The following is a 22,640-nucleotide window of genomic DNA, read 5'->3' on the forward strand; positions in this document are numbered from 1 at the left end:
TGATAGTGACTTAGTTTGGATTATGTCGCATTCTGATAGGGTGCTTGGAAACTCACTGTTGGCCAATATACTGATTGCCATATTTTACTTTCTGTTTAGTATATTGATGATCTTTCATATTCAGGATGTGTTAAACTACAGGGAAAATACTTCTTGTAGAATTTCCTGAGAGGAACACAAATTCTACAAAAAGTGTGCAAGAAACTTAGTGTGGTGCCTCATGTTTGAATATGACTTGAAACATGCAGCCATAAAGAGGAAGCAAGAATCTTCTCAGAGGTCCAGGTGCATGGGTGAAGGCGGCGGGAGTGAATTTGCTTAAGTGAAACACCACTAGTAGTTTAGCTTCAGTTTAACCAAGCTTTCTGCAGTTGGCCCAAAGTTGTCAGATGATGCATTGGCATTTCCAGGAGTACAATTCTCTCCATGCACCATTGAGATGAAATGCCTTTGGATTAGATTACTTAAGACAGACTTCTGATCAAATAACAATAACAAGATGGGTCACAGTGTTGGATGGAACCTGTTCAATCACCAAATTCTATTCCTGCTTGAAGTTGGGGCATTTTATGCCTAAAGCAGCCTTCCCTAACCTGGTGTCCTCCAGTTGCTTTGGACTTCAATTTGAAACAGCCCTAGCCCGCATGGTCAGGAATGCTGGGATTTGTAGTCCAAAACATCTGGAGGGCACCAGGATGGGGAAGTCTGACCTAAAGCGTTATTGTAAAATTCCTGTCCTGCCTTTCATTGTGTGCCTTTCCTTGAGACAGGTTTTCTGTCTACTTAGGAAGGTTGTAATTTTATTAAAACTACTCTTCCCTTCTACCAGCAAAGTGATGGGTTAGATCCTGGGACTAACTACTTCTAAGTATTTCTGGAACAAACATGCAGAATGGATCAGTTAACGAATGTGGCTTTGCTTTCATTGATCCAGCTAGTCACCAGAATAAGTTATTTGGGCCAGACTTACAGATCTTGTGCAGTTGCTTTAATAGCAGCACTAAAATTCAGACTTCTGGGAGCAAATGGAAGGGATTTTCCACCCTCAATGATGGGTATCTGTGTGTTCTAGAACCTTTGTGGCATGTTCTTCTGTGTACTTGGTTATGTTCTGAAGGCTCGGAAAAATTAAATTCAGGCTTTTTGTTAGTTGCCCAGACTAAGTAACAAATCATCATCGTCATCACCCTCTACAACAAAGCTACCAAATGCCAGGGGTCTGACCTGAAAACTGTTCAGAGATATTATTGTACCTGCATGCACTGCTCTCCCTGCATTTGTGCTGCTGGCCAAACAAAGGATAACAAGAGTGCTGAGTACCAGCTTCTGGGCAAAGAGAGGCTGACTTACTCTGCCACTTACCTCATTTAAACCTGTTCTGAGTCTCAATGAATGCATGTGTAGGTAGGTAATTTATATTTAAAACAATATCTGTAAGGCTGATTTCATTTAATAAAATAGAATGCTTTAGCCCAATATTTCCTGGACTTTGTATGTTTTTCACACTTTATAGAATCAAGAAAACATGCCAGGGTTGTTTCTGTTGGTTCTTTAGGTGTTATCTGAGAAGGATTAAGCTCTAAAGAGGAAAACATCCCTGCTTCCCACCTGTTTGATAATCTTTGAGTGCATTGTATATTTCCTCTTACCTTATAGAAAGCAGCTTAATTGCTCTCATCCCAGATTCCTCTTTCATAATGCAACAATTTCAGGGCAACATTTTCAGAAATGAAAAGAATCTTGTGGTGAGGCTAACGGGCATGGGGAGTAGGGCTAGTAACTATAATTCCACTGAAGTACTTTCCTAAAATTTTATCACTGCCCTCTTTAAAGCCAGCAAATTTAAATTTGTATAAATAATGGAATTGTCTGTCTTTAAACTTGCATTTCTCTCTTTCTTTGTGTGGTACCATTTTGAATAGCTTTACCCATATTGGATAAAACCTAGCAGGTATGTGCCCCACTCTTTTTAAATGTACAGTAGAGCCATTGTGACACTTGTATGCATAGTTAGCCCTGAAGTGACATATGCTCAAGGTAATCTGTGCACCTCAGGGATCAAATTCTTGTCTTCAATTAAAAAATAAATAAATGAACATCCTGTATTTGAAGGACAAAATACGCTGCCCCCCTACTGGGTCTTTCTTGGTCTTCTAAGCTTGGGAATGAGAGACAGAGCAGCTATACTAATATCTTGGGATTGCTAATGAAGTTCTGCGGTCCCGTCTTCATAGGGATTTATATGCTCATTCAGTGCATGCATGCGAATTTTGAATTGAATCCATCCTGGCTCCATGTCCATCTTCATGGAAGTTGGGGAGACCCTAGGTGGGCTGTGTGAACGATGGTATCTGCATGACACAGTGTGAGATACTGTGGTGGTTCAGGCATACTATTAAAACATGGTTTGACATTGCCTGAGGAAGCAGTCAGGAGCCTAATGTTCGTTTACTTACACCGTTGTTATTTTTGGGGTCACTTTATAATTTCGAGATGGCATGGATTACATGTTTTTTCCTGACATAGATAGGGTTTAAACACTTTTCCCACATAAGGATAAAAAAATGGAATTACCCGGATGGATTTTCATTAGCTATGGTTTTTTAGTTTTATCTTTTAACATTTACAATTATTGTATTAAAGGGCTTGATCCAGGTCTATTGAAATAAACACACTTCTATTTACTGCATTTGGATTTCAAATCAGAACTCTAAGCCAGAAATTCTAACGTTAAGTAAATGTATGATTTTATATTTTACAGGGTTATATGTGGAAGAAGGGACACAGAAGGAAAAACTGGACAGAACGTTGGTTTGTCTTAAAACCCAATGTTATATCATACTATGTGGGTGAAGATTTAAAGGACAAAAGAGGAGATATAGCACTGGATGGCAATTGCACTGTAGAGGTAAAAATACATAAATGAAATATTATAGACATGGGAATGTTCCCTTTTCCAGGAGGATGGATGCCAGGGTAAATTAATTTTTCTTTTAAGAATTATTTCAAACTGTTGGACTACTTCTGGGGTTTTAATCTTCATCAGTAGCACAATACAACATCTTTGGTCCTATGTCCAAATACAGAAAAAAGTGTAAAGAGGATACAAATCTCTTCTTGTGTGTGTTGTCCCATTAATTAGATGATGATGATGATGATGATGATGATAATAATAATAATAATAATAATTTTATTTATTTCTTACCCGCCTCTCCCTCTGGATTGAGGTGGGGAACAACATTAGATGCAAATATCATAAAATACATAAAACTGATTAAAACATATAAAACTAATACAATATTAAAATAACAGTCAAATATCTTAAAATTTGATCAGGTAGGCCTGTCAGAAGAGATCAGTCTTTATAGCCTCCTTGAATTCGGAAAGACTATAAAGTTGAAGAATCTCTCCCAACAGTCCATTCCATAGTCTGGGAGCGGCAGAAGAGAAAGTCCTTTGGGTAACAGTTGTCAGCCTAGTTTTGGCTGACTATAGTAAATTCTTCCCAGAGGACCTAAGTGTGTGGGACGGATTGTATGGGAGAAGGCAATCCTGCAGGATGACAGGTTTTTATTAATGTGTATATATGAAAATCAGAAAGATCTAATTGTTTTTATGTTGCTTCAAGCTTCCATTGGTAGCGGTTTAAGTGTCAAAAACAGTGTTTTTTAAACCACTGTCATCCAAATGGTTTTAGGAACACTTTTGGGGCAAGAAATGTCCTGTGTTCCTACTGATACAGAAAAAAGCAGATTATCAGGACCTTTCACTCCACTTTAGTTACACTATTGTCTGTGGCAGAGTACAGTCTTGTGAATCAAAGGCTCAGTTCAGACAACACATTTCTCAATGGTGGTTTTAGAACTCTATGGTGGAGTTATTACACTACCGTTGAGAAATGTGTTACCTGGAGGGAAAACTCCACCCCATGGTAGAGGTTTTTTTGGGAAAACACTGCACCCTGAATATCCACTCTGTGCAGAGGAGAGTTCCTGCACAACTGTTGTGTTCTGTGTTGTCTGGAGGGCTCCATGGAGTTTCTTGCTATATTGAGTGGTGTTTCCCAGTGACCATAGAGTTCCCTGGCTAGAGTGGCCAAAGGAGGAAGTGCCGCTCTAGGAGAGTAGCCAGGATTGTTTTTTCACAGCAATGGCTAATGGGATAGCATTGGGAGGGCTGGGGGAGGAGAGAGGGCAGGGGAACGGTCAATCAAATGCTGTGTTGAGTTTTACTCTACTCCATGGGTGCCCACAGTCACACAACGGTGGAGTTGGAACATGTTGTGTGGTGAGTACCTCCTAAAAACTCCACCGTTGAGTGGAGTTTTCACACTGCATAGAGAAAAATGTTGTGTGAACTGAGCAAAAGATGATGATTATCTCTGAAATAAGCAAATAGCTTTAGCTGTGCTAATGCACATCCATGCAAAGAATATTTGTGGCGTTGGATGTATTTATTTACTTTATTAAATACCACCCATTTGCTGAAGCTCTCTAGATGATTTACAAGACAAGGCATTAAACCATAAAATTCAATAACATAGCGAAACAAAATATAAAACCATAAGTTTAAAGCAAAATAAAACCAAAGTAACCAAGATAAAAGCCATCAGCAGTGCAAAGATCTAAAAATACAGCAACACAATTTTTAAAACTGAAGAGCTAAAAAGCCTGAGCAAATGAAAATGTTTTAACCTGCTGCTGAATAGACCGCAATGTCTTGTAGTGAACCCAACCCATGCAGTCACATGCCAGCGAATCTTTCGCTTGTATGAGTCCCCTGCCATCAGTGTAGGTCACGGCAAAGAGTAGGCTGCAATATGTCCGCATGGGGATGTCTAGCATGGAAAAATTACCTGTTTTTCCAGAAACACCTTGACCAGTGGTTCTGGTTGTGCACAATACTGGTCAGTGAGTGCTAGTAGCTACAGAATGGATACGCTCAAAAGTGCAGATCAGCAAGTTACTATTATCAGATAGAATTGCCTTTGAACAAATACTGTGTTCTGTTCCAGAAAACAGGAAATGAAATTGAATTACCACAATTTTGTATTACTAGCCTGTTTTTGGAGATAACCTTAACGGTGACATAATGTTTATTCATGCTTAGTCAAGTATAGTTTTGGAGCAGATCGTGTCCAGATATTCAGTGAATGTGTTTGTGTGCATGTGTGTGAGATCTCTATGTTTCACTCACTCACACTCACACACACACATGAATGAAAGCGGGAGAGATCTTGGCTTTGTCCACACCAGCCGTTTATTACAGAATAATATCAAAGTTGTCCCTACCAGGCCACATGATGCACAGCTGATCCTGCTGTGATCTTGGCTCCACCACTCAGTTATTCCAGGATTTTGTTGACTGGTTTTGTAATGTTTCCCCACTCTTTCACTACAATCCTGAAGTCTATGGCTGGTGTGCCCCCCCCCCCGCCCCGTTTGTGAGGTTGTTGCTGTTTGCCGTGAGTTCTGGGGATCAGTGAATAGCCAATGACCTGTGAGGGGCGTGTGTGCATGGGTATCGGTGAGTTTCATTGTCGAGTGTCTTTTTTTAAAAAAACACAATCATGTATCTGTGCAGCATCACACATTTGACAGACTCCCTATCCCCCATGTGTAGCTGTGCATTTGCATTTGCACACGTATCTGAGGAATCATAAAAAATAATAATCCCCATAACTGCATAACCTGCCTATCCCTGCCCACTTCTCCCGATTCACATGTGGAAACGCCGTCACGGGGCACATGTCCTCCTGCAACGGCACTCCTGAAAATGTGGAAAACTTTGCTCACATGTGCCCTGTGACGGAAGCGGGGAAACTCGCAACCACCCCTCCTCCCTTATGAAAGGGTTGTAGGTGTAGATTTGCCCCTCACTGGTTCTTTGGGTGTATTTGCATGCATTTTATATTCATACTTGGTTCTTCTGAACTAACTTTGACTAGAAGAGTTATAGTTACAAATGCTTGTGTTCATCCATACAATCCTATATTGTGGATCAATTAACAGGAAACTACATTTCTTCTATTAGGCCTTGCCTGACAAAGATGGAAAGAAATGTCTCTTTCTCATAAATAGTTTAGAGAAATGTTTTGAAATCAGTGCTTCTGATAAGAAGAAGAAACAGGAGTGGATTCAAGGTAAGAATGAACTGGCACCTTTAAGGATTTTAAGGCTATTTGGGGGAAAGTTCCAAATTATGTAATATGTTTGGATTGTAAAATTTAGGCATACACACACTCAGAAAAAGAAATACTTTTGGCAGACGCCACCTTTTTATCTCTGTCATTTACCAAAAAAATCCATTTTTTAGGATGATAGAAACTGCAAAAAATATCAAGTGCTAATAATTGCAAACCCAACACAATAAACAGTTTCTTTCTGACACTGGTATTCTGTACTTTCTCTTGCATGCAGATGCTGCTTCTCTAACTCTCTCACCATAGAAGCAACAAAGTACAAAAATAAAGTAGCACTTGACTTTTGTGGAAGGAAAACCACTTTGACTATAATTATTTTGGCTCATAATTGAGACGCTTGCTTACCAGCAGAGTGTGCTGCCCTTTCAATAGTACAGACAGTACAGACTCTGTTTTATAATGCAAATTTAGAAAAATTATGGGCTTTGGAAACTAAAAGAGGGGATGTTATCAAATAGTACTAGAGGGTTCCTACTTCTGTTTGTATGTTTACTATTTTTAATGTTAGTTTATAAAAAGAACATGCTTAGGTAATAAGCTGGCAACCTCCCAGACTCATTTCTCAAAGCTGTCAGTATGGGATGAGCCAAGAGAGAGAGAGAGCTGATAGGGGCAAGTGAATAGGATCTATGAATCAGAGAGGACTGAGTTCAAGTCTCTAGCTCTGCCAGAGACTGACTGATGTCTGTTTAGTTCTCCATTACAAGTTGACCTAGTATACAATCTTTGAGCAATGTAGTGGTACTTAATTAAAACTTGTGATATCAAAACCCTGAACAAACCATATATTCTAGAGCACAACTTCCCTTTTCGTTGTTAATTGGTATTGCAACTTGCTTAACACCTGCCACCTATGCATATGCCTCCTGTAATCTGGAAACTGTGAGCCAGTCTCTAGAAGAAGCTGCTGTCTTCTGAGTCGAATCACTGCTCCATCTTTCTGACCAAACATTATCTACTCTGCCTTGCAGTGGCTCCCCTCCATCTCGGGCAGAGGCTTACTTACCTGAGATTCTTTAACTGGAGATGCCAGGGATTGAACGTGGAACCACCTGCTTATACATCGTGTGTTCTACCACTGAGCCACGATCCCTCTCCAAATCTGTTATATGCTCAGACCCTAAAAGGTTAATTTGAAAGTAAATTCCACTGAGTTCAGTGAGATACACAGAATTAAGTATAATTAGGCTGCACTTCTAGAGGCTGCATGTGGCTTGTAAAGTTTTACCCACCCCCCTCCTCTTGTTCTGGGAACCTAGGAAGCTGCCTTATACTAAGTCAAGACTATTGGTCCATCTAGCTCAGTATTATCTACACTGACTGGTAGTGGCTCTCTGGGATTTCAGACAGGAGTCTTTCCCAGCTCTACCTGGAGATCCTGGGTATTGAACCTGGTGCCGTTTTCATGCAAACCATGTGTTATCCTCCCACTGAGCTATGCTGCTTCTCCCTTGTCTTATCAAAGACTTGTTCTATGACTATCAAGCCTTTACTGACAAATCTAGTGGGATTTGACACCATCTGACCACCCATGAAGTGGTTGGGTTTGGTGACAGTGTGATGCAGCGGTTAGAGTGTTGGACAGGGTCTGGGATGGCCCGGGTTCTGGACCCCACTTGGCCATGAAGCTCACAGCGTTGTTGTTGTGGAGAAGAAGAGGATCATGTTTTCTGCCTTGGGCTCCTCAGAGGAAAAGACAGGATATAAATGTAACAAATGAATAAATACTTCTGATCACCACACCAGTGTGTGGAGAACAGCTATGACTACAAAATCAGTCATCCTGCTGTAGTGGCTTCAGTGTAGGGAGATAAACAGTATTGCAGGACTAGAAGGTACCAAGCTAATAGCTGCAGTAAACGAATGTGTGTGCTTAAACCAGAAATAATAAAGTAGCTTTTTAACCAATACTGCATAATTGTTCTATCTACTCTTTTTTAAAAACAACAACAACAATTCAAACAGCCATTCAGACAACTGTAAATCTGCTAAGATTAAGTAGCCCTCCAATTCACAAGGAGGCACGCCAGAAACGTAAAGAATTGCGTCAGAAACTGCAGGCTGAACAAGAGGATCTGGAGAGGCAAATGAAAGAGCTGCAAGTGGCAAATGAGAACAAGCAGAAGGAACTGGAGACTGTCCGGAAGGTGGGTGCAGGCCTCAGGCCTCTTTTCTCTATGTCATTCCATACTGTTAAACTTTTGTTATAACTTTGACTTCTTGAGGCAATGTATGTTTCCTGATGGCAGTTAAATGCAGTCAGCTCCTGTTACAATTTAAGATACTAAAATGACATGGTAAAATGCCTTGGCATTATGTTCCAAAAACGTCTCTATCTCAAATATAACAATCAAACTATATAAATTCTCTTCTCCCTAAATCAAACGTTAGATACAGTCAGAAGGGGAAAGGAGATGCTGAACATGCTTGTTAAGATTTCTGTTACTGTATTGCCATATGAAATAGGTGATCGTGCACAATTCTTCTTTCACAGGAGAAAATTCTGGAAGATTATACTTCTCCCACCCTACCCCCAGATGACTGAGGGGGGAGGAAATATTTGTTTCCACCCCTGTGTTAGTTTTAAAATAAGAGTTGTGTAATAAAGCATTTTTTTATTGGAAAGTTCTGACTAATGTAAATGTGTTATGCTGTTACTCCAGTAATTTGAACGTTGCTTACCTTGATTATCTTGCAGTTAAGGGGAGGAAGTTTCCTGAATGGTGCCAGGCACACAATTCAACCTTGAAGGGAATTTCAGGCCTGGGAGAAGATAAGAATCTCAGGTCCTTGGCATTTCCTTCCTGCTCCTTTATGTATGCATGGGCAAAATGTGCATAAAATCAAACCGAATTGTGTTTTAAATAATAAATAGATGCTTGGGCCTCACTGTTTGACTTGATTGCATGGGTTCCAATGTTGTTAGGGTATTTCAACAGCTTGAATTTAATAGACCCATAGTCCAACAGAACTTTGATGCTAGTGTATAGTCTAAGAACAGGACATTTTTTCTGTCTAATGGGCGAAACACACAACCAGAAATCTTTCATAATAATGGTCAGCACTCACACAAAGAAGAAGCAATACGTGAGCACAGTGCAAAGACGTGGAAGTTTTAAAGGAGGGAAGTGTTATGGTGGCAGGCAAGAAATGTATTTAAGCTTTCTGAATGCAAACTGGAACTTCTAGTAGTTAATATACAAGGCAGTAGAGAATTAGGGCAGAAATGGACAAATCCAGACTATTGCTATAAGAATTTGAAGTTCTAGAAAAACACGTTCTGTCACTGATCGTGTGTGTGTGTGTCTGAAGTGAGGGCTTGATGGCTGTTTATATACTGATTTTTTTTAAAAAAAACCACCTGCAATAGGTATGAAGTATCAGATTTTTCAAATGGGAGGCTTTAGCTTAGTTGCATGCTAAGGACCTGTAGTATTTAATTCAGGTCCTCATTGAATTGTTGACAGTGCATATTCATAGTGTTCATTTTGGGAAGTCCTAAGAGATGCTTATTCAGCCCATCCAAATTGCCTTGATCCCACAGCAATTGTAATGAGCCCTGATGGCTTCTTTTTCAGTAGGCTGAGAGAATTATGGGGCCAGCAGGAGTGCCATAGTAAAGATGAAGGAATGTTCCACAAGTATTTCTTTTGATACCACTTCCTTGTTTCCAGTTTAACAGAAAGTGCCAAACTGTTTAGAAATTTCTGATCAGACATGCTTCAAGAGTTGTGGTTACAGTGCTTGAATCCTGGCTCCAGTTCCCTAACGTTCTTTCTCTTGTTGTGTAATGTAAGATCGCACCTATTACTTCCTTCTCTTGACAAAGCAGCATTAGATTAAAAAGAAGGCTGGCAATGTATATAGGAGAACTGAAGGAAAGCCCCAGAGAGGTTGCTGCTGAAAGGGAAAAAAAATACACTCCTTGGTGTATGAGTCTCTCTGGGTCCCACTGTTTGTAGAATTGCAAATCAAAGTAATGCTGACCTGTGCCCTCCACATGAGTCTGTGGTGATGCATTTACGGTTCCTATTTTTGTGGTCTGTACACAGTGCTCTGGCTTTTCCTCATAAGACAGGGTCGGCTCCCCCCCCCTTTTTTTTAGTGTGTGCTTGGGTATGATATACTAATCTTATCTCCTGCTTCACAGGTATCTATTTTGTTCCATGTGTTGTTCGTTTTTTGTGAGCTATCCTCTGGTTGATGTGGGTTAATCAGTTCAGACTGTTTTGAATAAAGCCTCAGTGCAGGCTTTTGGACTACCAGATCTTTAGGTCTGTCCTAACCTTACGATTTCACGATTCTAGGGCCTGAGAAGTATTTCAACCTGACTATGTATAGTTTCTTACTTATTATTTTTAATTTATATCTTCTCTTTCAATAAGATTTTCCCCAGGTTAAAATAAAAATACAATCACATAAAACACTACATTCAAATTACATAATAAATAGTTTATCTGTATCTATGCATATGCATGAATCACTAGGTGATATCTGCTACTCTCTTCCTTCTCCAACCCAGCAACTTGAAGAAGCTGCAACTCGAGCCTCAGAAGAAGAGAAGAAGCGTCTGCAGACTCAAATGGAACTGCAAGATCATTTCAGTCTTGAGCTGGAGAGAGAGAAAATGGCAAGTATCTAAGCACAACCAAACAATTAACATGCTCCCAGCTTGCTTTTAAAAATATATATTAAAATATAGATAGATAGATAGATAGATAGATAGATAGATAGATAGATCCCATGTGTATGTGAATGAAAAGGAAAGAGATGAAAACTTATGAGACGTTGTGTGTGTGTGTGTGTGTGTGTGTTCTTTATAGAGAGAGGGAAGGATTTCTCGTTCTCTCTTATAGAAGGAAAAATGCTATCTTTTCTTCCGAAGCAGGATTGGGAACCCTGTGTCAGCCCAATGGCCAAATTCAATTTTGAAAAAGCTCTTGGAGGCTGAATTCCAGTGACGGGTGGGGGCAAAGGGTGTGTGGCCAAAGGCAAAGAGGGTTGAGGATAAAATGGGGGAAAAATACCAGTATATCGTAGCTTACAGCCCTTAATGCCAATAAGCCTGAGGAGAGGCATTTCAACCTTTCTGAATGGGGGAAAACAGCACAAAGCTGGGAAACTATCAAACCATTGATGGTTGGGGGGAAAGGGGTGGGGCTAGTGGAAGGAGGTGGGGCCAGCTGGAAAGCCATGGGGGGCTGGTATGGTACCCTAGGGAGGCCAGATTTGGCACCCTAGGGAGGCCAGATTTGGCCCCTGGGCCTGAGGTTCCCCACCCCTGTTCTGAAGGATGATGAAATATTCCTTTGTTTCATATTGCTAGATAAGACAGAAAATGGAAGAACAGGTTGCCCAGAAGTCATCGGAGCTAGAACAGTATTTACTGAGAGTCCAGGAACTTGAAGACATGTATAAGCAGCTCCAGGAGGCCTTGGAGGATGAGAAACAGGCACGCCAAGATGAGGAGACCGTTAGGAGACTTCAAGCCAGGTCAGTATGTAATTTAATAGAATGGGAATATATTGTGGGCTAATCAGTACTGAATGAAAGGGCTGCCATTCATATATCTAACAGAAGTATAGAATTTTAGGATGCCAAAACAACTTTAATGTTTTCCCTGTGCTGAGGCAGGATCCTCCATTCTTGAACCCTTGTGATGGTTCCTCATTTTCTGCTTCTGGCATTCTACACCATGGATGGGAAAGAAGACCAGAGTTGTCTGTAGGTCAAGAAATAGGTTTAGTGAAATCAGATATGGGAAGCTATTGAGCTTTGCTATATGCTAAAAGGGATGATGAAAAACCCTAAAGTAGCAGCTATTCTGGTCTGGAGGTGATTTCAACTCCCAAGTGTGGTAGCCATTGAGGCTAGGAGAATGAAAGTAAAATACACTCTGCTGAGCTGTGCTAGATCTATACGTTTTAAAATTATTTTGGGGGGCTATTTAACCCACCTCAAGAAGAGATCCAAATTATGTCAATGTGTGGATAGTGTAGTTCCTAAGATGTGTCTCCTCAATTTCCATTTATTCTTTCTAGGCTATTGGAAGAAGAGTCTGCCAAGAGAGCAGACCTGGAGAAATGGCACTTAGAGCAGCAACAGACCATTCAGGTGACTGAAGCAGAGAAGCAGGAGTTGGAAAATCAGAGGATGATGAAGGAAAGTGCTCTTCAAGTTGCCATGCAACAGTTAGAACAACTGGAATTGGATAGGAAGCAAGCACTTGAACAATACGAGGTGAGCTAGTGCAATACTGCTTGTCTAAGAGTTATAAAGAACTGGTAACAGGGCAGTTTGAGCCATAAAGTTTGAACTCTCAGTGTAAGTTATCACTAGTTTGCAGTGGCCCTGGCAAATCACACATAGAATTGTATCTGTTCTTAGTGGACCTTCATGTTTGTGTTGTGTAAGCTAACAGCATCTCTGGCATTAACAGGAAATTATCTTGCAGGTTGTGGATTACCAGGATTAAAAGCAGTGTGATCCAATGATAGTGTGTGTGTGTGTGTGTGTGTGTGGATGGATGTGGGAGGACAGGGTTCAAATACCACTTCAGGAATAGACTCAGGGCCTCTTCGAAAACATACCTGTATAGCAGCATGGGATAAATCATACTGGTATTGACATCTAGTTCAGTCTACGGATGGCCAGCCTCCGTGTTGGCAATTGTGTGGCTCTACTAGCATGCACAGGATTCAGCCTCAATAGGCTTTTGCATGCATGACAAATATATGCCTTCAGGTGTTTGCAGTTATATATCATGTGCTGACTGTAGCTGAATCCTGTACATGGCAGCGAATGCATGCGATTACCTTGCCTCAGGCTGACGCAAGCAATCACTGTGAAACGGTCATGTGAAGAGGCTTTCCTTTTGTGGTCTTCATAGAGTTTCCCTTTCAAGCTAGCATTTTGGGCTATGGGATGAACACAACTCTTACTGTTAATGTTTAAATTCATTGAATCTTGTTTTAGGAGGTGAAAAAGAAGTTGGAAGTGGCAGCAAACAAGACCAAGAGTTGGAAAGATAAAGTAGCTCATCATGAGGGATTAATTCGATTAATTGAACCAGGTAGGAAGTAACCTCTTATTTTTGTGAATCAGCAGTTATTTTTATCCACAGTAACCTATTGTGGTTTCCAAGAAGTGTTACTGAGTCAGTCTGGGCTGCATTTCCTGTTAGCAAACTGGGAATGACTATAGTCGGGAAAACATGATTTAAATAAACTCTGATTAGATAATAGGGCAGGATATAAATAAATAAATAAACAACTCCCAGACTGTAGCACATTCTCTTGGGTTCTTTGTTGACTATTTATGTAAGATGTTTGACAGCTCTGGGGAAATCTATAAAATGTATACTACTTTAGCTTAAGAATCAAGAGTATATTTTTAAGTGTTTGTTTTCAAGAAGCAAGGAAATTTATGTTGCAATTTTTTAGTCATCCTGCTTGAGTAAGAATATAATCAAGGTAATGTCTATTATGTCAACAATCATTGACCCTACCAATAAACAACCTAATCTCCTGGTTCAGCAAGATATTTTCTGACTCAAGTGAATTCAGGTAAACAATACTATAATGTTGCTGCAGCTGGTATTTGGAGTGTAATAGCTTATCAGTTATTGACTCTGATTCCAAGACTATTAGAAAACCTGGTGGATCTTAGTGAGCAGGTTTTGACACATAATTACTAAATACTTATTAAAAGAAAAAAGAAGATAATCCTCAAAATGAAAGGAAACTTACTTCCAAGTAAGTGTTGGGGATAAAAACTCTTGTGTGCCTTCATATTTATTTACTTTTTGGGAGAGCAGTCCTATGGCCCCTAGACCGAGTCTGGGGTGGGTGGGGGCATAGGACAGTTCAGATTCTTGGATTTGAGGTTGGAGATTGTATTCCAACCTTGGATTTAGGAGTCAGAGCTCCTGATCTTCCTCCTTACAGCTGGCATGAAGAGAATCGCACTGGCTGCCTCTTCAGGGTTGCAAAGGCATCTATGGAGAAGAGGGAAAGGGGGCGGTTCTGTGGGTGGGAATGGGAGGGGATTGGGGAGGCCAGCTGCTGGAGAATCCTCTGGCCTCCCCAGCTGTCTTCCCTCCCACTCTATAGCACCCCAACTAGATGGGCAAAAATGCAGAGCAGGAGGAGCACAGATGCAAAGATTGCCTCTGCCACTTCTCTCACTCTATACTGGATGGCTGTAAGCCTCCAAGTTCAGAGGCTTATGGCCATCCCCATAGGATTGCACCCTTAATTACTTTATGTATAGAATCTATATATTGCATTTTCTGTAAAACAAAATCTCAAGGCAATTTACAATAACATTTATAAAACCAGCAACATATGTAGTATGAGTGCACATCTTATAAATGAAACATGGTATTGGAAAGTTATATAAGCCTTGGAGCTATGGGTTCAAATTCCTTCTTGTAGGCCTCAAAAGGTGACATGATATTCTGAATTCCTCATCTGCAAAATGGGACTAATTTATTTATGTTACAGAGTAGTAATGATTATTTATTTATTTATTTATTTATTACATTTCTATACCGCCCAATAGCCGGAGCTCTCTGGGCGGTTCACAAAAATTAAAAACATTCAAAGTATAAAACAACAGTATAAAACCATAATATAAAATACAATATAAAAGCTCAACCAGATAAAAACAGCAGCAATGCAAAATTACAAATTTAAAACACCAAGTTAAAATTTATTTATAGACTGTTAAAATGCTGGGAGAATAAAAAGGTCTTCACCTGGCGTCTAAAAGCATATAATGTAGGTGCCAAGCGAACCTCCTTAGGGAGCTCATTCCACAGCCGGGGTGCCACAGCAGAGAAGGCCCTCCTCCTGGTAGCCACCTGCCTCACTTCCTTTGGCAGGGGCTCGCGGAGAAGGACTCCTGAGGATGACCCTTAGGGTCTGGGCAGGTACATTTGGGAGGAGGCGTTCCTTTAGATAACTTGGCCCCAAGCCGTTTAGGGCTTTAAATGTTAATACCAGCACTTTGAATCGGGCCCGGACCTGGACTGGCAGCCAATGAAGCTGGAAAAGGACTGGCGTAATGTGGTCTTGTCGGCCAGTCCCTGTTAGTAAGCGTGCTGCCTTGTTTTGTACCAGTTGAAGTTTCCGGACCGTTTTCAAAGGCAGCCCCACATATAACGCATTGCAGTAATCCAAACAAGAGGTTATCAGAGCATGGATAACTGTAGCTAGGCTATCTCTGTCCAGATAAGGGTACAGCTGGTATATCAGCCTAAGCTGATAAAAGGTACTGCTTGCCACTGAGTTCACCTGTGCCTCAAGTGACAGTTCTGGATCCAAGAGCACCCCCAAACTATGGACCCGATCCTTTAGGGGGAGTGCAACCCCGTCCAGGACAGGGCAAACATCACCTCGCCGGACAGATGAACCACCCGCTAACAGTACCTCCGTCTTGTCTGGATTGAGTTTCAGTTTATTAGCCCTCATCCAGTCCATTACCGTGCCCAGGCACTGGTTCAGAACAGCCACTGCCTCACCTGGGTTTGATGAAAAGGAAAGGTAGAGCTGGGTATTCTAAAGAGTTGACCCTAATGTGGTTGGTATTGCACTTCAGGTTAGTGCTGCTGCTGTTTAATGCCAGTTCAGTCAATTAAAAAAACAAAAAAAAAGCTACCATCTATGATTTAATTGTGATGAAGGGGTTGAAATGGCATGTATCACTGAGACCTGCGTGGATGAGTTGGGGGAAGTTGATTTGTCCCAGTTCTGTCCGCCTGGGTATGTGATACAGCACCAATATAGGTTGATGGGTCAGAGAGGGGGAATTTCCCATCTATTAGGAATCCATCTCCCTAAGGTCCTCTTGGGTACTTAGTTTGAGTGTTTGTACCTTTTGTTGGCACAGAGGGACAGATTAGGGACCCTGCTGGTGTACTGAGCACCCCACTGCCCAGCAGCCTCCCTGATCGAACTGGCTTAGTGGTCTCTGATATAGTGTTGGAAATCCCAGGACAGTTGTTCTGGGGGATTTCAATATTTACATTGGGGCTGCTTTGAGGGAAACAGCTCAGGACCTCTTGGCCACCATGACAATGGTAAGGCTGTCTCAAAGTATCATTTGCCCAACGCATTGTGAAAGACAAACCTAAGATCTGGTATTTTCAACTGAGTGGCAAGTTATATTTTGGGGTTGGAGAGGAGGTCAGACCATTTGTTGGTGAATTTTAGATGGTCAGTTTCTAACCCACTTTGCAAGATTGGTGGACTTACTAAGATGTTGCAGCTCCAGAGACTTATGGAATCTGAAGGATTCCTGAATGCTGTTTCCAGTCAACATGGAAGGTGCTCCTGTTGAAGACCTGGTGTTTCTTTGGAATGGTGAGATGAAAGGGTTATTGACATGATTGCTTCCAAGTATCATCTCCTGAGATTTAAGAGTCCAACCAGCTCTTTGGTTTACCAGGATGCGTCAGCCTATGAAACAGGCAGGATTATGGTTGGAACACAGATAGCACAAGTCTCATGATGACTATGATTGAACACAACTAAGAGCACATTATTGTCCTTACTTTGTGGCACTAGTGGTGGCAAAACAGTCTTGCGTTTCCACCACTGTGGCAATCTTAGCAGAAGGGATTGATTGGGTGGCCCTAAGAAGTGGTTCATGCTTCTCTGGAAGAAGAGTTGCTGCCGGATGCTTTGAAGGTAGTTGTGCAGACACTCCTTAAGAGGCCTTCATAACAGCTATTTCCCAGTCACTAATATCCCCTCTTTGGGCAAGGTGCTTGAGAGGATGGTGGAGGTTCAGCTCCAAGCACTTTGGAATGAAACAGAAGATCTAGAACCATTTCAATCTGAGCTCAGGCCCAGTTTTAGTACCAGGACAACCTTGGTCTCCCTGATAGATGACCTCTGTTGGAAGAGAGACAGGGAAGTGCAACCCTGTTAATTCTCCTTGGTCTCTCAGTGGCTTTTGATAACACCAACCATGGTTTCTCACTGGATCAATTCTGTGGGCTGGGGTATAGGGGGCATGGTGGTATGGTAGTTCCACTCCCACCTGCAGGGTTAGTTTCAGAAAGTAGCATTAGGGCATACTGTAATACTGCTTGAATCAATGGCATTTGTGCTGTGGAGTCCCATCTTGTCCTCTGTGTTTTTTAACATCTACATAAAGCTGCTGGGTGTAATCGTGAGAGGATTTGAAGTGAATTGTCACCAGTAAGATGGTGATATACAGCGTTTCTCTCTATCCTTAGAATCAGGTAAGGCTGTGCAGGTGCTAGACTCTTGACTGGATTTGATAATGGGCTGGGTGAGCACCAGTAAACTGAGATTGAATCCTGAAAAGATTGAGGCACTGTGGACAGGTTATTCATATATCTAGGAATACGAGAATTTTGTTTATGTTTGCAAATCATGCGGACATGTCCCATTTATAACACAGAGATGAACAGGAAAGCACGACCTCCAAAAATGTTCGTAAATTCCCGAACTTGCATTCATGTTAGAAAAACGAGCATTTTTAATAAATGTACATTTTTAAGTTTTACCGTGCAGGGGTGGGTTGCAATATGCATTTTTGTGTACTTTTTTTTTAAAGTGCACCCTGTTCGAAATGCACACTTTCCCCATTGCAGCAAAAAAACTAACAGAAAACAAACAAAAAACAGAGCAATTGAATGTGGGAAATGAAGCAGGTGAAGTGTTCAGAGAATCTCTGTAATGACAAAAATAGCTTGTTCGCCCAACTTCTTCTAAATGGAATTACACTCCCTCTGAAAGAGCAGGTATGCAGCTTAGGGGTACTCTTGGATTCAACATTGTCACTGGAGGTCCAAGTGTCCTCAGTGACACAAAGTGCCTTATACCAGTTCTGGCTGGTTTAGCAGTTACGACTGTTCTTTGACAGGGGTAGTTTGGCCACAGTGATCCAATCACTGGTAATCTCAGATGGATTACTGTATGTATTGTTTGCAGGGCTGCTCTTGAAGACAACTTGAAAATTTAAATTTAGAGCAGAATGTGGTTGCCGAGTCTTATCTGGTATAGCCAGGTGGTACACTGATTCTAAGTTATATTGGTTGTCTGTTTGCTTCCAAGTCCAATTCAAGAAGTTGTTGCTTACTTTTAAAGCCCTAACAGCTTGGGACTCAAAATACCTTAACCATTCCTTCTCCCCTATTCCAGCCTGCCCATCTCTTAAGATCTTTCAGAGGAAATTCTTTTCCGTGGTGTGCCCTGACTTTAGAATGCTCTCTCCATAGGAATATGAATGGTGCCAACTTTACAGTCCTTTTCATGCCAGATCAAAATACATTTATTCGCTTAGGCATTTTAAAATTGGATTATTGTTTAGTCTGGTTGTTTTGTTTTTAGCTGCTTCCGAATTGTTTTATGAAGCTTACACTATTTGTTTATGGTATGATGATTAGTTTTATTTCATTTTTATGATTAGTTCTATTCATGTTTATTATATACCATCTTGGCACTTCTAAGAATTATGGGTAATTCTGGCACAACTAATCACAAGTAGTGAAGCTTGACTAGAGTTGGATTGGAGTATTTGTATTTAAAGCACTACAAGTAAAATATTATATCTTTTAGGTTCCAAGAATCCTCACTTGATCACAAATTGGGGACCAGCAGCCTTCACTGAAGCTGAACTTGAGCAGAGAGAGAAGAGTTGGAAGGGGAAAAGGAGCGCTTCTGAGCAATGAACATAGCTTAAATATTTTGGGGTGGGAGGGAAGAAATCTAATTGTTAAATGAAATAATCTATACCATCTTAATGTGAAAATAGAGTTGGTTGAAGGTTTCCATCAACAAGTTGGATTGAACTACAAAATATAAACTGACTACTGCACATTATTGGCTAATGCATTCTCATGCTCTTATATAATGGGAACCAATAAATTATAGCAGAGTTTGGGTTGGGGTGGTCAACATAGCTTACATAAATTCTGTTTGGAACAAAGAACACAGATCAGGAAAATTTGTATGTTTCTGACTTCAGTTGTGCTTTTCACCAATTGAGGGGAAACAGAAATGAAACACAAAGACCATTGTGGGACAAGATGAGCCTGTTCACATGCTTAGTTATCTTAAACTGGCTAAAGAACTGTAAACTCAACCTGTTTGTTATAGGTTTGGGGCAATAAAAGGTCATGTAAACAGTAGAAGGGCTATTATCTTTGGTCAATACAGTCTACAGTCTCATGGAAAAAAACACATCAGCCTATTCAGTGAATCAGTATAGCCGCTAAGGAGGTGTGGCTGAAATGTCCTGGAATTCTTTTCTCATATAGATATGGGCTGCAATCTCAGGAAAACAGCTGAGATCCTGATTTCTAAATCTAAGCAATGCTGAAGTGTTTAAAGGAAAAAGAGGAGAGATCCTGGGTTGGATCCAGATGTAAGCTGGATCAACTGTGCTGGTGGAAGTGGACTTCCCCACACCTCCTTCCCCTGGCAGCCCCTTTAGCCCTCTAAAATGCTACACAGAGAAGAGACCCTGTTAAATGAGATTAGCTGAGGGGCAGGGGGATCCCCCCAAATCAGGCAGAGGAACCAGATCCTGAATCCAACCCCATGAGTACTGTATTAAAGAGCACCTACGATTCCTCTATGTCTGATCATTTAGCAGTATCTGTCTGGAAATGGTAGACAACTACAAATTATTTGTAATTTTAAGGAATACAAATATCTTCTTTGCTAGAAGATAGCTTTTGACAGAATTCTGGCAGTCCTTTTCTATTTTTAGGAAGCCTGGTTTAGGAATTCATAGCCCAGTCTTGAGCCTTTTACTCTAAAATACTTTTAATAACTGGGTTTTGTTTTAGTATTTCTTATATATTTAGAGGGGAAAGTGTTTGTTCAGTATTCTTCTTGTTTGCCTTCTGTAAACACTCACAAAAAATCAAAGTACTGAAATGTGACGGGGTGGGGAGATGATTTTGTCCCCTTGTATTTTTTTCTCAGGCATCAGACACCAGCAGTTTACTCTGCTAAACTTTTCAGATAAAGCCTTGTGCCTTAAAGACATGTCGGTTAAAGAAATATTTGCCAGAAGTGTTGTGTTTGTGTGTGCCTGTTTCATACAAATCTCTTGTAGACTAGTGCTATCCAATCCTTTGGTACCTGGGGCAGGTTTTTTTTTTTCTGGGTTAAAATTGGAGTCACATTTCACTTTTTACCTGCAGATATATACATATTCCTCTATTCCACTCCCACAATAATGGGCAGGCATGTTCTGTGCAACTGCATGATAGCAGTTAATATTGTCCACCAGTGTTTCACCTCCCCTTTACCCAGGGTATCAGGGATGGTGTTGAGCTTTCTAGACAATAGTGATGCTTCTGGGATTCCTCTTCCCCCTGATCTAATGTGGCTTTATTAAGGAATTGTGGTGTGTCCTAACTCCTTCCCTTGGGATGCTGTCACTGCTCATATATTGGCAGGGCAAGAGAAAATCATTGCTGCATGGGTCCTCCCTAATTTGGGATACAGGTGGTGGATGTATCTAACATGGTGACTTAGTCCTTCTCCTATTGCATACTTTGGGAATCACTGCTGCAGACTGCTGGTCTCATTTTGTATGAAATGATCTACACAATTTGCTTTGCCTCTCTAAGGATACAATCCTATGCACACTTACCTGAGAGTAAGCCTGATTGAACACAGTAGATCCTTCTGAGTAACTGTTTGTACTGTTTGCCAGTCAACTACTTTTTGAATTACAGGCATCTGCTCAAGTAATTTCTTAACAAACTATCCTTGCTTACCAAACTTGTACAGTTTTCCTATACATTCCAAATATTAGTGCAGCTAATAATTGCTAAATTATTTTACACGTAAATGTAAAATTAATATTTTAGTTTTAAAGTATGTGAATATAGAATAGCATCACTGGACTTTTTTAATGTCTTAATACCACAGGAACAGAATTTTACAATCTTGAAGAAGAGCCATCCCATCAATTTCTGGGACTCAGTAGGGGAAATCATGCAAGCACTACCATTCATCACTCTCCATTCATTTCATTAGGGTGGATATGAATTTCTCATGCAGTTAAAGGATGAAATTAATGGAGTGTATGCAGCAATAATGCTGGATCAATTGGGACCTCCATGATTTTGGGCTTACCAAAAAAAAAGCAAACAAATGCTGAAGAGTCCCAGCTCCATTGAGGTCTTTGTGTGTTTAGCTCAATTTGTTTATAATAATTGAAATGGTTTTGTTTATAAAAATGTTTCAACAGTGATTATGTGCATGAATATTAATGAAACACAGCTTCTCAAACTTTTACTTCCTGTACAATAAAATTAGTTCTTTATGTTGGAGATATGTTCACATTCCTAACTTGATTCGAACCACCAATTCCAATATTGTTATACTTTGTTAAAATCTGGGAAGCAAGTTGAGGTGATATTTATAATGTCCAAACATATTAGTTTAATGTCTACTGTTACATTACATTGGATAAGTTTCGTTAATATTTTTTGCTAACAACCATAGTGCGTTGGCCCAATTTAAGGAAGTGCCAATGATACATATTTTCATATGTTCCGTTTTTACTAGAGCATCTATTAAAATGTAATAACTGTAATTTTCATGCTTCCATGTTTGGCTCATTGCATATTGGGTTGGGCAGTGGGAAGGATAACATTATTGAGTACAAAACTGAAAAACATATTGCTGCATGCAGCCCCACTTTACCTGTAGGTCTTAAGGAACATTATTGTAAGAATTGTGTTGATATATGAGGCCAGTTCACACAATGTTACACACTTACCCATGCAATTCAAGCCCCTATGACAGAAATTTTCATGATCATGCCCTTTAATTCAGCAAGCATGTTGTAATTCAGGAACATGTTGTGGCATGAATGAGATGCATAATGTTTGAAAACGGGTTTAAAAAGGCAATTTCACCAGCAGTTGCTAGGGTGTGTGACCTACACTGATTCTACCAACTCTTCTGGGTTTCCCCCCATGTATCTTATTTCCTACAAGAGATGGAATAGTTATCCCCTCTTCTTTGAAGCCATTACAAAAATAACTGTGGAGTTGTTGAAATTGAACAGCTATTAGTAGAAGAGTACATGCTTGCATGTAGAAGATCCCAGTTACAATTCCTGGGATCTCTTGTTAAAGAGGTTCATGAGATGGACCTCCACCTGAGCTGTGGAACTCCTGCTGCCAACTGAATTAGACATCATTGGGGTAGATGGGAAAAAAAGTCTGCCCTATATTTGTGTGGTTCTGTGTCCTTGCACATGACCATTTGGCAGTTCTGTTCTATTACATTCATTCTGAGAAGCAAGGTACTTGCTGACCTCAACAGTCATTTTCATTGTGTCTTTATTCCATCACAGCCATCTGGTGATGTTGGATGAGCTTTTTCAGCACATCCATTTCTCTCCAAGATCATACCATCTGGCCACAGGTTCT

At 40.5% G+C, this 22,640-nt stretch overlaps 1 protein-coding gene across 2 annotated transcripts in view; it reads left to right on the forward strand.

Annotated features, from left to right (window-relative positions):
* The window catches only part of SWAP70 (switching B cell complex subunit SWAP70), a 43,881-nt gene extending 22,092 nt beyond the window's left edge, over positions 1–21,789 (forward strand). For both annotated transcript variants that reach the window (XM_063117268.1, XM_063117269.1), the window contains exons 5-12: positions 2,762–2,908; positions 6,034–6,142; positions 8,168–8,349; positions 10,725–10,832; positions 11,529–11,695; positions 12,244–12,442; positions 13,178–13,274; positions 18,796–21,789. In XM_063117268.1, the coding sequence (XP_062973338.1) occupies positions 2,762–2,908; positions 6,034–6,142; positions 8,168–8,349; positions 10,725–10,832; positions 11,529–11,695; positions 12,244–12,442; positions 13,178–13,274; positions 18,796–18,908 (1,122 nt within the window). In that variant the 3' untranslated portion in view covers positions 18,909–21,789. The remainder of the gene's footprint in view (positions 1–2,761; positions 2,909–6,033; positions 6,143–8,167; positions 8,350–10,724; positions 10,833–11,528; positions 11,696–12,243; positions 12,443–13,177; positions 13,275–18,795) is intronic.
* Positions 21,790–22,640: the final 851 nt, after the last annotated feature.

The sequence above is a fragment of the Elgaria multicarinata genome, chromosome 2 (assembly GCF_023053635.1).
Source record: "Elgaria multicarinata webbii isolate HBS135686 ecotype San Diego chromosome 2, rElgMul1.1.pri, whole genome shotgun sequence".
Lineage (NCBI taxonomy): Eukaryota > Metazoa > Chordata > Lepidosauria > Squamata > Anguidae > Elgaria > Elgaria multicarinata.